At 46.8% G+C, this 15,974-nt stretch overlaps 1 protein-coding gene across 2 annotated transcripts in view; it reads left to right on the top strand.

Moving 5' to 3' along the window:
* FOCAD (focadhesin) overlaps positions 1 to 15,974 on the top strand; it is a 2,926,805-nt gene that overhangs the window by 1,105,301 nt on the left and 1,805,530 nt on the right. For both annotated transcript variants that reach the window (XR_011282193.1, XM_069630760.1), the window contains exon 14: positions 2,967 to 3,097. Coding sequence is in view for 1 of the 2 variants with exons in the window: in XM_069630760.1 (XP_069486861.1) it covers positions 2,967 to 3,097 (131 nt within the window). In the remaining variant the exon portion in view is untranslated. The remainder of the gene's footprint in view (positions 1 to 2,966; positions 3,098 to 15,974) is intronic.

Raw genomic sequence — 15,974 nt, 5'->3', positions numbered from 1 at the left:
GCATCACCCCTGCTGAATGGCAAATGATGATGGCTAGCGATAGCTGGGGAGCGAGGAACATAACTTGCTGCCGCCTATTCCAGTTAACATGCTCTGAACTGACGAATGAGATGCACAAAATGGGCAAAGAAGGAGACGAAATAAAAACCAAAGCATGACAAGAGATGAGGGGTAGATGAAGCAAAGACTACCCAAACCCAGAGAGAGTTTGATATAGAGTGAGAAGGCAAGAGATCCATGGAATAAAGCTGCACAGTGGAACCGGGATAGAGGAGTCTAAAGCACCATAGAGTCAAAGGCAACAAGCCTTTCAGTGGTGATGATACCAAGTACACAGTCAATTCCAATCGAGTAAATTGCTGAAATAAATGCTGCGTGTTGGGATACTTAGTGCAAGGTCTCGGGTAATAAAAGATTCAATACCTGGTAAAATGCTACATTTTAAGAAACTGAGTCCAAGTCTGCTGGGCAAGCTAACAGACTATTGTGCCCTGAAAAAGCTGCCTGCTGGTATAATGAGTGCAAGTTTCCAGAGTTGACCAAGAGAAAAACTTTGTTGTGAAACACTGATGCTGTGATTCTGAGCCCACGTTCCCAAAGTACATTTAGAGAAGCATTGTCCCAGAAGATGGTGCATCCTAGAAAATTGAGTACAAACTCAGAAAGCGGATTACTGATTTGAAAATCAGTCTGCTGGAAATGGGAGTCCGGACTCCCAGAGTGAGTGAGTTAGTGACTGACTGTGAATATCAGTCATACGTTTTGAAAGAGCTTTCTGCCCCTACTGATTATCCCACCATGCACCCTAGTGGGCTCATCTTCCTTTTTTTTTGTCGACCACTGTCCTAAGAGGATCTATGTGCTTCTTGTCAGATCCACAGCGGCATATGTGGCCCATATAATTCATCTTGAAATCAGGAACTTTGCTACTCCACATGCATAAGAGGCAAATTCAAGGGCCAACCCCAGTTTTGGCCAGGTTGGCCAATGTTACATTTTCGGTTAATCAGCCTGGTTTTCTGCATCTTCTGACACACTACAGCCTTTTCTCTTTCTTTAACTTTGCTTTATAGTCTCCCACATATACGAAGGAAAGGGATCTGGACGAAAGACTAAGAACAAGTGACTCACTGTTGTAAATGGTCCCCTTTTCTCCATAAGGCCCGGCCTGCGTATTTGCTAATAAATCCATTCTGGTTTCACTAATGGTTAGAGGACTGTCAGTTGGAGCCAAAAGCACATATAGTGGATGTTCAGTGTGCAGGTTTGTCTACACTGCACCCCAGCTTTTTGGGTTTAAAGTTGCTGCTCGGTATGCTCCGGTTCCGTCCCTTTCCCAGTAATGACACCCCACAAGTATGGAGGAAAGTGGACCAAGAGTACAGTGGTCAATACGGTGACGAGCCATAAACTCCTAAACAGGCCGTAGAGCATTGCAGTTGAAATTGACATGTTGACACCACATCTCTGAGAGGAACTAAAATTAGGTCAAATGCAGTTGTGAGGAGACATCACTTTCCTTCAGAGTACTGAAGGACAAAACAACCACTATTTGGAGATAAAGGGCCCAATTCACAGAAGCGTTTTATAATGGCAAAGCCCCATTGGAAAACGCTCTGAATAAGGGCAAAAGACCCAATCCTGTGAACTCAATTCTATTGATTTGAGACTCCTTCCTTGATCAACTGTACCCACAGGTAGAGTGGGAATCCTCATGTACTGATATAAACACAGCTTTTAAAGAGCGGCTATACTTGACTAGTAAGAGGTCAGTTGCGCTGTTAAAGTGGGTGTCTTATTTAGTAATAACGTATTAACTATTTTTCACTATCCCGACCAAAACCACAATGGCATTGGATCCTTTCCTGAATGGCTGTGTCAGTTTGTCTCCTAACAGGATCACTGATTTATTTTTGGTTTATTTCGCATCCGCTCTGTCGCATCTGCATCCGCTCTGTTTGTTCCTCTGATCCTGTGGAATCTTTCCAATGAAAAACGCTGTGAAAATCATGTTCCGACTAGTCTTCTTTATTAACAGATAACATTCCAGGTCACCCAGCATTTTCTATTTTAGGAACATTGTTATTATATCTGTCATTCTATGAGAACAGCCCTAACCTTTCTGTCTGTGCACATTCTAGTAAGGTTTACCTGCAGCTCAGTCCCCAGTTTTTACCTACAAAACTGGCATGGGCTCAGTTTTCACCTGTTGTAAACCTGTCAACCCAATGGTAGGACCCCCGTGAAAAGATCAGGTTAATGTTAATCGGACACGTAGTCTGAGGGACATCTCTAGATGACCGCTATCTGATATAAAGGTAGAAACCCCTTAAACACACATCTTTTTATCTCTTCCCCAACCTCCTATGCTTTTAAAGCTGCTCTTGTCATCCAACTGTTTTTTAACCATCCCAATCTCAACACCACAGCAGAACACGTCATTCCTTCGTTTGCCAATATTGCATTCTCTCTCCCCATCTGTGAGCTTTAATTAGCTATTTCTACCACTGGCTGCACAGCCCTTCTTTCTATACACATGCATGATATCAATTCTTTTAAAAAGCAGTTTACCTTTAGTATCAGGAACACACATAAGCAGGACTTAAATGTCCACTAGTATACAAATGGGGAACTCCAGGGAAATTTTCACTAAATACAACTGTTGTCACGCACTATAAACTCCTCTCCAGTGAAACTCTGAACCGTCTTTACGTCTAGTTATTTACACGAGTGACCGTTTGCTGCAACATTTCTGGATTGTTCACAGTTTTATGTTTAGCATTAAAAAAGCGGTTGCTGGCCTGCCCCATGCAACATCACTTCTGGCAATTGCAAAACTGATTTGTCCTGAACTATAAAATGTATTTTGTGTTTTGTTCTGTAATCCTTTTTTGTATCGACTTTCGAAATGCTTATCAAAATGAAATATCATTGTCTTTTAATTTTGACTTTCTTCTACTTGATAGGATCGTGTCTACCCTGAGCTGCAAAAGTTAATGGCAATGTCAGATATGCCGTCTGCCTCTATTGGTAAAGATATACAGTGGGAAAAGACGATTGCAAAAGCTGCTTCAATTAGGGATATCTGCAAGCAAAGGTAAGCTGGGAGATGTTGTGGGTCGTTTTAATAATTTCTATTATGTGTGTATTTGGTTACATGGATACAAACTTTGTTGGTGCTTCCTGGTACAGTGGAAACGTAGGAGGAAGTTTAAGCTCTATTGTGGACTGTCTCATGTAGCTTTGACCAACATGCAGTGTCTCTCCCCGCACTAGAGCAGTATGGTACTGCAGATTGCTTGCTGGCATCCGTTTTATTGGGCACAGACATTTTTCCAAGCACGTCGTCTTGATGAGGGTGGGAACAGAATACTTGTACACAAATGGTTCGGATATGTGTCATGGTGCATGCCCCCAGACATCAGGAGCAGACCAGCCTACCCCAGTTACTGGCACCCATGGGGACCTTTAAGACCCCAAAAGGTTGCATCAAGACTTCCTGGAGTCAGTCTTGGCGCCAGGCTCATTTTATTCCATCATGTAAGACAGGTTGCAGGGGGAATGGAGACACATTCAGTCCAGCCTGAAGGAACAAAATTTTGGGTGTGGCTGGAGGGACTACTTTACCTGGGAATACTTGTGCAGGGTGTGGCTGGAGGGACTACTTAACTTGGGACTACTTGTGTAAGGCTATATAAACCATGTTATTCTTCACTCCTGCAGCGTAATGCTCACTGTGTCTGCTAGCTCCAGTTTACCCGGTCTTCAGCCACGCCCGCCTTAGGAACCACAAACCATCACCTGTAGAGAAAGTGAAGAAAAAGAGAATGAGAACAAGAACAGCGGTTAAGTCCTTACCAGAAGCTTTGTCTGAAAGGCTTCCTCTTCAGCCGCTCTCAGGATCGTCGCACATGCAGAAAGGATAACTAGCATAGAGAGCCATACTCACCCGGAGGCTGCACTCTTCTGCAATCCATCGAAGCGTCTTCACGCGGTCTCCGCACCTGCAGAACAGTAAAAGAAACATCAGGTTAGTCGCGCAAGGGAAAAGAACCATACTAAAAACATTTCAGCGCTGCGCCTTTGCGCTAATACTCACCTGCAGGAATTCTGCTCAGCATCGCGGAGAGGACTCGCTCATTCACCTGGCACACCGAAAACCGCATCTGCAAATAAACAAGCACAGTATGAGAACTTTGGCAGCAAAGAACTTTTAAGCAAAACTATACCAAGAATGTATTGGCATAGAGACTTGCCTACAGGGTCACAGTTGTCCAGAAATCTGCTACATCCCATAGGATCAGTGACGCAACTAGATCCAGTGGAGAGGCTTATGAACATCAACGCGCCCCTTGCATTCAGTCGCAGGATGGAGAGTCCGCCATTAATAAACCTAAGGTGAGACATAAGCAGAAGGGAATACAAGGAGGTCACGGGAGGTGGGAGTCGAGCCCGCCCCTCACGGCTGGTTAACAACTCGTTTCAACATTCCAGGCAAACGCCCACTCGTGAAGGAAGTAGTGAAAACAGAGAAGACACATGCAGCCATTCACTGCTCAGCTTCTTGCGACGCATGTGCAGGCATTCATCGCTCAGCTTCGTTCGGCGCCGCCGTGGAGACCAGGTGAGCATAACAGAACGCGAAGCCTTCATACAAACCTCTACCTGGGCGTCATGGAAACCTCAGAGACAGACCAGTTAGCCCAGCTTTTGGGGGAACTCAGGGCAGAGGTGCATTCAGCTCGGCAAGAAACCAAGGCTCTAAGGAGAGAACTGATTGTGGCCAAGGATCGTACTGATGACCTAGCCAGACAATTACTCCAATCACAGGCTGGCCAAACACCGCTACCTGGAATGGGGTCATCAGTCCCAACTCCGTCAAGCAACCCTGTACAGGTGGTCCTTCCGGGAGCTGTACCTTTGGCTCCACCTGAATGCTTTGCGGGAGACCCAAAACGGTATGTGGTTTTTATGAACCAGTGCCACCTTAATTTCCTATGTAGGCCTGGAGCTTTTCCGAACGACCAATCAAAGGTGGCCTTTGTGCTTTCATATCTCAGTGGCAGTGCCGCGGACTGGTGGGTACCACTAGTCAATCGAGACGATCCCCTCCTACGAGACTTTCAGAGGTTTCAGCAGGATATGGAGAAGCTGTTTGCCCGACACTCCCAAGGCCAAGCATTAGATAACGAACTCCTGTCTTTGTGTCAAGGGAACCAGGATCTGTTAACGTATATTGCAACCTTCTACAGACTGGTAGTGGAAACCGGTTGGCCTGAAGACAAAAGAACTACGCTGTTTCATTGTGGGTTGAGAGGCGAGTTAAAAGACGTTTTGGCTCATGTGGTCAATCCACCAAGAGACTGTGCGGAATACATTGACTTGGTGGTGCAGCTTGACCACAGACTGCAGAACCGGAGAGCCGACCGAGCTAGAATGGAGAATCGCGTGTTTGTGCGTCCCAAGAGACAACACTTCCAAGACCACGACATGTCCGAACCCGTGCAGATTGGAGGAGTGCGGGGACCGCTATCCAAGGCTGAAAGAGACAAAAGGAAGCAACAACAGTTGTGCTTATATTGCGGGACAGCCGGCCATTTCCTCTGAGAGTGTCCGGTGAAACCACCAAATGCAGTCGGGCCGCTGACAAGGTCGAGGCCGAGCCAGAGTCGGAAAACTACCCCCCCCCCCCCACGACAAGCGTAGAGGTCCGTTTGTCGAGCGAGAAGGACTCTCAGACCTCGCACCTAGCCTTACCAATAATTCTCATCAGTCACCACCAACTGTCTCGCATGCACGCGGTCAGAGCTTACATCGACAGCGGAGCCATTGGTAACTACATGGATCAAGAATTGGCTTCAAGAATGTGTCTTCCTCTTTGCGAAAAGGCAACAACTGATCTGGTCACCACTGTTAATGGAACAGAGATCTCTTCAGGTCCTGTAACACACTCGACGACGGAGATGACACTGTTGTGCCAAGATGGGCATCGGGAAGCCATTCTGTTTGACCTAATCAAAGCTCCACAATTCCAAATAATTCTGGGAATGCTGTTGTTAAGCAGAATCCTGTGCAGTGCCACTAGGGACCACTACACACAATTAAGACTACAAGTGGTAATACAAGTTCACCTTTGGTACAAGCCTGTACTACTTTGTTAAAGTGGTAGCAGTAGCGGAGCAGCCAGACTTATCTTAAGAGCAAATGAGCAGTAGTAGAGACTACACAAAGGACCACAATAACTGTGACTCAAGAAAACACTGACTCAAGGTTTTTGGTTGAAAAGTAAAAGTACATTTAATTCTAAACCATCTGTTTGCAAAACACTTCACTTCTATTAAATTAAAACCACACAAAAAATACACTACACATAACCAATTCACTTTGTGTAGCACAACTCAAGGTAAATACCTTTGGTTTTGACAAACCGGTGTTATGAAACAAAGACGCTACCGGGAATACATATGCAATCACTTTTTGACAGTTCGGTCTTACTAAAGATACGCGTATCCGCAGGAAGAAATGTTACTGCGGTAAAACCACACTTAGCACCTGAGTTAACAAAAGAGAGTTGGGGGCAAAAATCATAGGCAATACTTTTGTCAAGGCAGAAAGAATCAGAGAACACTTGGTGACAGGAAAATAAAAGTCAATAGGTCTGCGCCAATGTCAAGTGAACCGGGTTCCTGTTGTCGAGAATCACACAGTCAGACAGTTCAAGATTCAACGTTGCCAGGAGTACTTGGATATTGTCAACAGAGGAAGCAAAAGTTATAAGAGGGAAGGAAGACAAAGGCAAGCCTTGGATGAGGAGAAAAGGGTTCACCCTAGTTCCTCGAAGCTGGGCACAGTAACTTATTCTTTGAAGAAGCTGGTGCCACGGCTGTTGTTCATGTTAGTTTCCTGCAGAATCACAGTTCTTGGGGCTTCAGTCGTGGAGACAAGAAGGGCGTCTGGAGTGATCTGCACTACCCAGGGATGAGGCAGCGGATGAGGCAGCAAGCGACAGTGAATAATAGGTGCACTCCTTTAAAACAGGAGCAGCTCTTCAGATGGCTATCCGGACCACTACAGCAGTGTGCAGCAATTTCGACCACGAAGAGGATCCTCTGGCTGTAGAAGATGAGCTGGTTGACCCCACCAGGCTCAAGGGAAGAAAACTCCGGACTGGATCTTCTCTGGTCGTTGAAGGGTAGATAGCTCAGGACTGCAGCAGGGCTTCACTGGGACTTGGTAGTTGCAGCAGTCGTTGTCTTCTCCGCTTCTCTTCGGTTTCTTGTAGTTCCAGTGGCGACTCTGACTTCCAGCCCAAGACTCCTGCCTTTTATGCGAAAATCCCGCATTCACACAGCCTGGCTGTCGATCACGCAGCAAGGGGGTTGTCCTGCCGGACAACCACCTCAGCCAATCATGGCAAAGTGCGACTTGGGGTTCCTAGAATACCCTGTGCAGGGGGTGACTACACCCCTCCCTCACATTCAGCCCACCTAGACACCCAGGCGCCAAGAGGAGGGCTTCTTGGTAGAAGCCCGCCAAAAGACGGTGAACAAAGAAGGCAAACCTGGTTTGCCACGCAAAGTAAAACACAAGAACGACTTTAACAAAAAGAAATGGTGAATAAACCTGATCGGAGCCAATAGAAAATGGATTTGGTGAAGCGGGTTTATGTTTGAGGCTAATATAATAGCCTGGAACAATACCACGTTTATACAGTATAATCGCTGTAGAAAAGGTAGGGTAGATATCACTGCCACCAGCCAAGTCTAAATGTTAAGAGAGCAAAACAAAGCTCAGAGAGGTACAGACAAAAAGGGATAGGACTTAACCCTTTCCAGTACTCCACGTAAAATGGGGTGTACTGGGTCTGTAGTTTTAAATGACTATTTAAAGTTAATGGCAACTTTACCTGTTTCTGGGTGACAGTAGTCAGCCCCAGAAAAATGGAGTCAGAGGGAAGTCTCAAAAGACAACCCTGTGTTACTACACCGAAGGTGCTGTGTAACGCACATAAAAGTGGGTCTCATGGAGTGGTGTGCTCCAGAGCCCAAGATCACACAAACAGTAGAAATACACATGGCAAAACACAGGTAAGAGAGAGTGGGAAAAAGGCTCACACTCTTACCAAGTGGAAAAAATAAACTCCAGAAATCCATCAAAGCTGCTGGGGGACTCACTAGGTGAGGGAAATTAGCCATAGAATGAGAATTCTCCCTAACAGCCCTGGTTAGAAACACATAATCCTTGCATTGACTGGCGTGCTGATAGGCTGACCTTCTCAGAATATGCTCATACATGCTATCAAGCAGAACCACCCTTGACCCAAAGGGGTGGCAACAGTCACGAGTCTAACAAATCTGCTACCCCAGTAATACCAGGATTTTCAGGATGTTTTCCAGAAGGACTAAACCAATACATTGCCGTCCCATAGACCATATGACTGCCAGATTGACCTAATACCTAGCGCTCAAATTCCATGCGCTCGGATCTATGTGCTTACTGAGCCCGAGAATGTTCATTTAAAAAAGTACCTAGACCAATATCTGGCAAACGGTTTCATTCGTCCGTCCAAGTCCCTGGCGGCCTCGCCCTTATTTTTCGTCCCTAAAAAGGAAGGAGATTTAAGGACTTGCATTGACTACAGCGCATTGAACCAAGTGACTGTAAAAAACCGGTACCCCTTGCCTCTAATCCACGAACTGCTGAACCAAGTAAAGGACACTCAAATTTACACTAAGTTAGATCTCAGAGGAGCGTACCATCTCGTACGAGTTAAAAAGGGGGACGAATGGAAAACCGCCTTCCGTACCAAGAATGGGCTATTTGAATACCAGGTGATGCCCTTTGGGCTTTGTAACCCCCCAGCGGCGTTTCAATATTTTATGAACGATGTCCTTCGAGAGCTAATTGATGTCTGTGTCGTAGTATATATTGACAACATTCTGGTGTACTCCTCTTCCGAGCATGTCCGTGCTGTCCTTGAAAAACTCTGGCAACACAAGTTATATGCTAAATTAGAAAAATACTTCTTCCATGTTAACGAGGTTGAGTTTCTTGGGTTTGTTCTAACCCCTCATGGTGTTCGTATGGATTCGCGGAAGGTAGATGCCATCCTCAAGTGGCCCTCTCCAACTTCAATCAAAGGAGTCCAGAGCATGCTTGGGTTTGCAAATTTCTGTCGCCGATTCATTCCAGGATTTACGCAATTGGTACATCCCATCACATCCTTATTGCGAAAGAATAAACGCTTTCAGTGGTTGGAAGAAGCGGAAAAGGCTTTCCAAGACTTGAAAAAGAAATTCACTTCAGCTCCAATCCTGAAACACCCTCACCCAGATCTCCCGTATGTGGTAGAAACCGACGCTTCCAGCCTGGCAATGGCGCAGCCCTCTCTCAAAAGGACCCCGAGACAGGTCAACTTCACCCAGTGGCCTTTTTGTCATGAAAATTCACAGCACCGGAACTAAGTTACAGTGTGACGGACAAGGAACCTTTAGCCATCAAGGCGGCTTTTAAAGCCTGGCGGCATTGTCTCCTAGGGGCCAGACATACCATCACAGTAATCACAGATCATCGCAATCTACAATACCTAAAGACTTCAAAGGCCCAATCTTCTCGCCAACTCCGATGGGCGCTGTTCTTTGCTGAATACGATTTCGTGATTACATACCGACCTGGTTGCTGAAACGGAAAAGCTGATGCTCTGTCCCGCATTGGGATGGACGAAGCATACTCAAGTCCAGATCCAGTAGCCATAATCCCTGGAGGGAGAATCCTGGGAATAACATCTCTGACCCTGGATGACATCCATAAGGAAATTTTGCATCTCCTTGACACCAAGACTCTGCAGGATTGGCCAACTAAAAGCAAACACCATTCAGTCACAAATCATTTGTCATACTTTCAAGGACGCCTTTATCTACCCAGTAAGGAACTTCAGGAAAAGTTAATCTCAAATTACCACAAATCATTGGTAGAAGGCCATCCAGGAATTGCAAAAACCGAAGCCAAGCTCAAGCAGCATTTTTGGTGGCCAACATGGCGTAAAGACATCAAGCAATTTGTGCTATCATGCAGCATTTGTGAACAAAACAAAGCTCAAAAAAAGAAACCATCGGGTCTACTACAACCTCTGGGTGTTTCGCCTACACCCTGGCATACGCTGTCTCTCGATTTTATCACTGATCTCCCTCCTTGTAATGGATCTAACACCATTTTAGTGGTAGTAGACTTGTTCTCCAAAATGGCCCACTTCATTCCTTTAAAAGGCTTACCCTCCGCTTCGATTCTGGCGAAGGAGTTCCTAGAACAGATTGTCCGAATACACGGATTCCCCTCCGTCCTAGTTTCAGATCGGGGCAGTCAGTTTATCTCACATTTTTGGAGGAAATGTTGCGAGTTAGCCCAAATCGATGTAAGACTTTCCACTAGCCACCATCCTCAAACTGATGGTCAGATCGAGAGAACCAACCAAAGATTGGAACAGTACCTGAGATGCTTGTTGCACCAAACGGAAGATAGTTGGAAAGACGTTTTATGGATAACCGAGTATGCCTATAACAATTCCTTACACTCCAGCACTGGGCAGAGTCTGTTCTATACGATATACGGGATGCATCCACAAACCTCTAACCTCGACCCACCTCAACTTTTGGAAATGCTAGCCATAAGAAGTTTGCACACTACCATCACACAAGCCTTCAAAAGGGTGATAGAAAATCTAAGGCAAACTAAGGAAAAATACAAAAGATCCACAGACCAACATAGGAGTGAAGCTCCAAAGTATCAGGTTGGGGATGAAGTCTGGCTGGCCTCAAAACACATACCAATAAAAGGAACTCATACTTTCAACCCCAGATATTTGGGACCACACACCATTAAGGCCATAATTAATCAGGTGGCTGTGAAATTGGAGTTACCTCCATATATGCAAGTCCATCCCGTTTTTCACGTCTCTCTTTTGAAACCAGTGCAACCTGGAACTCTGGTAACAAAACCACCAAAACCCAATCCTGGTTGACGGGGAACCGGAATTCGAGGTTAAGGATATTCTGGATTCCAAATTTGTCAAATCAAAACTATTCTATCTAGTCGACTGGAAAGGCTATGGACCACAAGAAGGAACATGGGAGCCTGGTAACCACATTAATGCACCACACTTAGTAAAAAGGTTCCATCGAAACCATCCAAGCAAGCCTAGACCAGTGGAACAACCCACCCTAGGGGGGGATTGGAGGGCAGTGCTGTCATGGTGTATGCCCCCAGGTATCAGGAGCAGATCAGCCTACCCCAGTTGCTGGCACTCATGGGGACCTTTAAGACCCCAAAAGGTTGCCTCAAGACTTCCTGGAGTCGGTCCTGGCACTGTTGGCGCCAGGCTCATTTTATTCCATCATGTAAGACAGGTTGCAGGGGGAATGGAGACACATTCAGTCCAGCCTGAAGGAACTGAGCCATACAATCTAATTTCGGGTGTGACTGGAGGGACGACTTAACTTGGGACTACTTGTGTAAGGCTATATAAACCACACCCTGAGGACAGAACACAATTCGCGTTATTCTGCACTCCTGCAGCGTAACACTCACTGTCTCTGCTAGCTCCAGTTTACCCGGTCTTCAGCCATGCCCGCCTTGGGAACCACGCACCACGAACCATCACCTGTGGAGATAGGGAAGAAAAAGAGAACAAGAACAGCGGTTAAGTCCTTACCAGAAGCTCCGTCTGAAAGGCTTCCTCTTCAGCCACTCTTAGGATCGTCGCACCTGCAGAAAGGAAAACTAGCAAAGAGAGCCATACTCCCCCGACACTGCACTCTTCTGCAATCCATCGAAGCGTCTTTATGCGATCACCGCTCCGGAGTCTCCGCACCTGCAGAACAGTGAAAGAAACATCAGGTTAGTCGCGCAAGGGAAAAGAACCATACTAAAAACATTTCAGCGCCGCGCCTTCGTGCTAATGCTCACCTGCAGGAATTCTGCTCAGCATCGCGGAGAGGAGTCGCTCATTCACCTGGCACACCGAAAACCGCCTCTGCAAATAAACAAGCACAGTAGTGAGAACTTTGGCAGCAAAGAACTTTTAAGCAAAACTATACCAAGAATCTATTGGCATAGAGACTTATCTACAGAGTCACAGTTGTCCAGAACTCTGCTACAGCCCGTAGGATCAGTGACGCAACTAGATCCAGTGGAGAGGCTTATGGACATCAACGCACCCCTGCATTCAGTCGCAGGACAGAGTGTCTGCCATTAATAAATCTAAGGTGAGACATAAGCAGAGGGGAACACAAGGAGGTCACGGGAGGTGGGAGTCGAGCCCGCCTCTCACAGCTGGTTAACATCTCGTTTCAACATTCCAGGCAAATGCCCACTCGTTAAGGAAGTAGTGAAAACAGAGAAGACACGTGCAGCCATTCACCGCTCTGCTTCGTTCGGCGCCCCCGTGGAGACCAGGTGAGCGTAACAATATGATTAGATTTATTCCGAGATCAAAAAGAGTGCAGGTAATGTAAATATAGGGTTCGACGTAAAAAGAATGGTCCTATTTGTCCACTGTCAATTTAATTTCATCTAGAGAGTCTCTCTTAACCACTAAGTTGCCAATTTTTAAGGACCCGGAATGCATCCTTTTGTGGACTGCCTTCGGACATAGATCCTGTGCTCTATGCTTTCTGATTAAGACTTCTTTTTTGGACCAGACATGCCCTCTCAAACCTACTGGGCTTGCTACGTCTGATCTTGCCAACCTTCTGTATCTTCTCTTATGGTGTCACATGCACCACCCATTCATTCCATTTCTTCCCCAACGGAGCGTGAGGTTCTGCTCTCCCCCAGCTGATCTGCCCATCTCTTTCCCTGAGCTTTCACGTGCCGAGCTGCAGCCTCTCCTTGAGGTAGGTGCATTGCCCTTTGGCACGGCTCTCTGGGATCATCAAAATCATTTTGGATAAGAATTCGTAGAAAAAGTTAAATCGTTTTATTTTTTGGAAAAATGTCTGAAAATGTAGTACTTTTCACCGCGCTTTCCCGCATTGCTCCTCCCTAGTCCTTGGTACCTGCTGCATGTTGGATTAGAGTTTTTTGTGACTTGCCAGCATTTTTAAGGTCCCACCATGTGGTGCCTTCAAGATGACCACTCAGGGTTTGTTGTGTGTGAGGCAGTGGATGTTTGCTGCTTTGGCCTGCCCCGCTCTGGCATTGGTTGGTGCCTGATTCCATCTAGCCAACCGGGGACCGGCAAGCAAAGCCGGCCCACTCTCCAAGTAAGGCATTCACTGCCACTGTCTTCCCACCCCCCTCATCCTCTGGTTGACTCACACCCTGACACAGCCCTGTCTCTCCTCTACTCTTCTATTTCTGATACTCTTGATACTCTTGCCCCTGTCATGAGGATCCACTTAAAGTCCAAAGCCAAGTGCAATTCCTGGTATGACTCTGAACTAGCTACACTTAAACGTGAGCGAAAATGGAGGAATCCCTGTTCATCCTATGACAAACTGGCCTGTCGCCTACTCCAAAGACAATACTGACTCTCTGTCTGTACCAAGAAGAGAGTACACATTCAAGCCTGTGTCTCTGCTGCATCTAATAACTCGGCTGAACTCTTCAAAATCTGCAAGGAGCTGGCCAACCCTGCTGCAGTCTCCACCCCTTCTCTTGCCTCCCAGGCTCTTTGAGATGCCCTTGCCTCCCACTTTATCTCAAAAACCCAGGATATCCTGTCCACCCTCTCCTATCCCCTCTCTGTCTGTACTTGCTGACCCTCCTTCTGCCTTCCCCCGCCCTCCATCTCATCCTTTCCTCTTTTCTCCCCCGATGAGGTCTCTAGACAAGTCCAATCTATGAAAGCCTCGTCAAAACAGGTCTATCCCTGTTCCTCTAAAACTATCAAGGACCACATTGATACCCTCGCTCCGGCCCTTGCCAATTTCTGCAACCACTCCTTTGCCTCAGGATCCTTCCCCTCTCCTCTTAAGCACTGCTTTGTGCACCCTCTCCCCAAGAAATCCATAACTGATCCTTCGTGCCCGGCCAACTATCGCCCAATATCTATTACTCCCTTTCTGGGCAAACTCCTGGAAAAGTTGGCCATCTCTCAGCTAAACATTCATTCCGATGCTGTTGGTTGTCTCCATGACCATCAGTCTGGCTTCAGAGCTGGCAGAAGCACGGAAACTGCTCTCCTGAACATCCATGAGGGTCTGCTCTCCAACCTTGACACTAGCATTCCCTCTGTACTCATCCTTCTCGATCTCTCCTCTGCCTTTGATACGGTCAATCATACCATCCTGCTCAACCGTCTCCGTGATAACCTGGGTATCACCGATCAGGCTTTGGGCTGGCATACTGCTTTCCTCTCTGAGCGACTCTCCCATGTCCAACTGGGGTCCTTCCTATCATCTATCTTCTCCACCTCTGGTGTTCCCCAAAGGTCTAACCTTTCACCTTGGCTTTTCAACCAATACATGCCAACTCTCGCCCGCTGCATTGCCTTTTTCAGCTCAAACTTCCAGGTTTATGCAGACGACACTCAACTCATTTTCAGGCTGCCCTCGGCCACCTCCTCTGTCTCTCTCATCTCTGATTGTCTAACCGCCATTGAAGATTGGTGTGCCGCCGGGGGGCGCTGTTGAGCAGCCTGGAAGATGGCTGCGTAGCTGGATATCTCTGTGTATCACCAATGCTACTCCAACTGCATCTTTACATCTACAACTGCCACCACACGTTGCAGACAATCTGAGGCACGCCTGCCCTGAATCCAAGTTATGCCCTGCCTAACCTTGGCGCTATGAGTGGCTGTGTTGGCAGTTGGGCCGGCCCTGGGTGACGCAGACCTACTGGGCAGGCTGTCTTTGAGGCAAAGCTCGGCGGGGGCTGGCACCCGTGACATTCCTTCATTGCTGGGTGTCACTGCTGTGGAGGATGCTGCTGGCTGCTCCCCCTCTGCTTGCGGGGCTGTGTGACTGAGTGAGAATTCTCATTCTATGGCTAATTTCCCTTACCTATAGAGTCCCCCAGCAGCTTTGCTGGATTGGAAGGGTTTGTTTTTTTCTCCTGCTAAGAGTGAGGCTCTTTTTTTTCCACTCTTAGGCATTTTTGCTATGTGTGTTCTAGGCTTTTTTTTGTGTTTAATGTCTGTGGTTTTTCTCACCCTCATTGGAACCATCTTTACACATGTGTGTTACACAGCCCCCTCAGCAGTAACACAGGGGTTTCATAGTGACCCCCAAACATAGACTCCATACCCTGGGTCTGACTACTGTCTCCCAGGGCATGTAAAGTCCCCATTGACTTTAGTAGTCAATCGTTATGATCTAAACCAGTACAAACCATCTTACAATTCAAGTACTGGCAAGGGTTAATCATTTTTCCCTTATGTTCATTTTCGAGAGGGTACCGTACAGTCCCTCTCTCAAAAGTTTCTGGCTCGTGGCAGTGGTTACTATCATAAATATTCGACTGCAAATATTTCCCTATGGGATTTTCCCTTTGTTCGAGGCTACCAATTTTACTGACACTCTAACATACCGCCGGTTTATTTTTATATTAATTTTACTCTGGTAGGTTTTATTTGCCAGAACCTTTTTAATAATTCTTTCTCGTGTCTTTCTCTGAGATCCTAACCCAGGGCGGGGATCCTTTGTTCGTCCTTTTTGCAGGCTTCTACCAAGAAGCCCTCCTTTTGGTGCCACTGAGTCTGGGGTAGACCCATTGTGTGGGAGGGGAAGTAGGCCCCCTGGACAGGGTTGCCTAAGCAACCCAAGTCACACTCTGCCCTGATAGGCTGGAGGGTCTCCCGCCAGGTTGACCACTCCACTGTGTGAGTGACAGCTAGGCTGTATGAATGGGGGTCTTTCTGCATAAAAGCAGGGTCCTGAGGACTGGAAGAGCAAGACGTCGCCAGTGGAACTAAGAAGCCGAAGAGGAGAGAAGCCAAAAACATCTGCAACGACTAAACCACCTGTGAAACCCTGCTG

This window comes from Ambystoma mexicanum, chromosome 6q (genome assembly GCF_040938575.1).
Source record: "Ambystoma mexicanum isolate Mex_15411 chromosome 6q, UKY_AmexF1_1, whole genome shotgun sequence".
Lineage (NCBI taxonomy): Eukaryota > Metazoa > Chordata > Amphibia > Caudata > Ambystomatidae > Ambystoma > Ambystoma mexicanum.
This window is presented reverse-complemented; position numbering and strand designations above follow the sequence as displayed.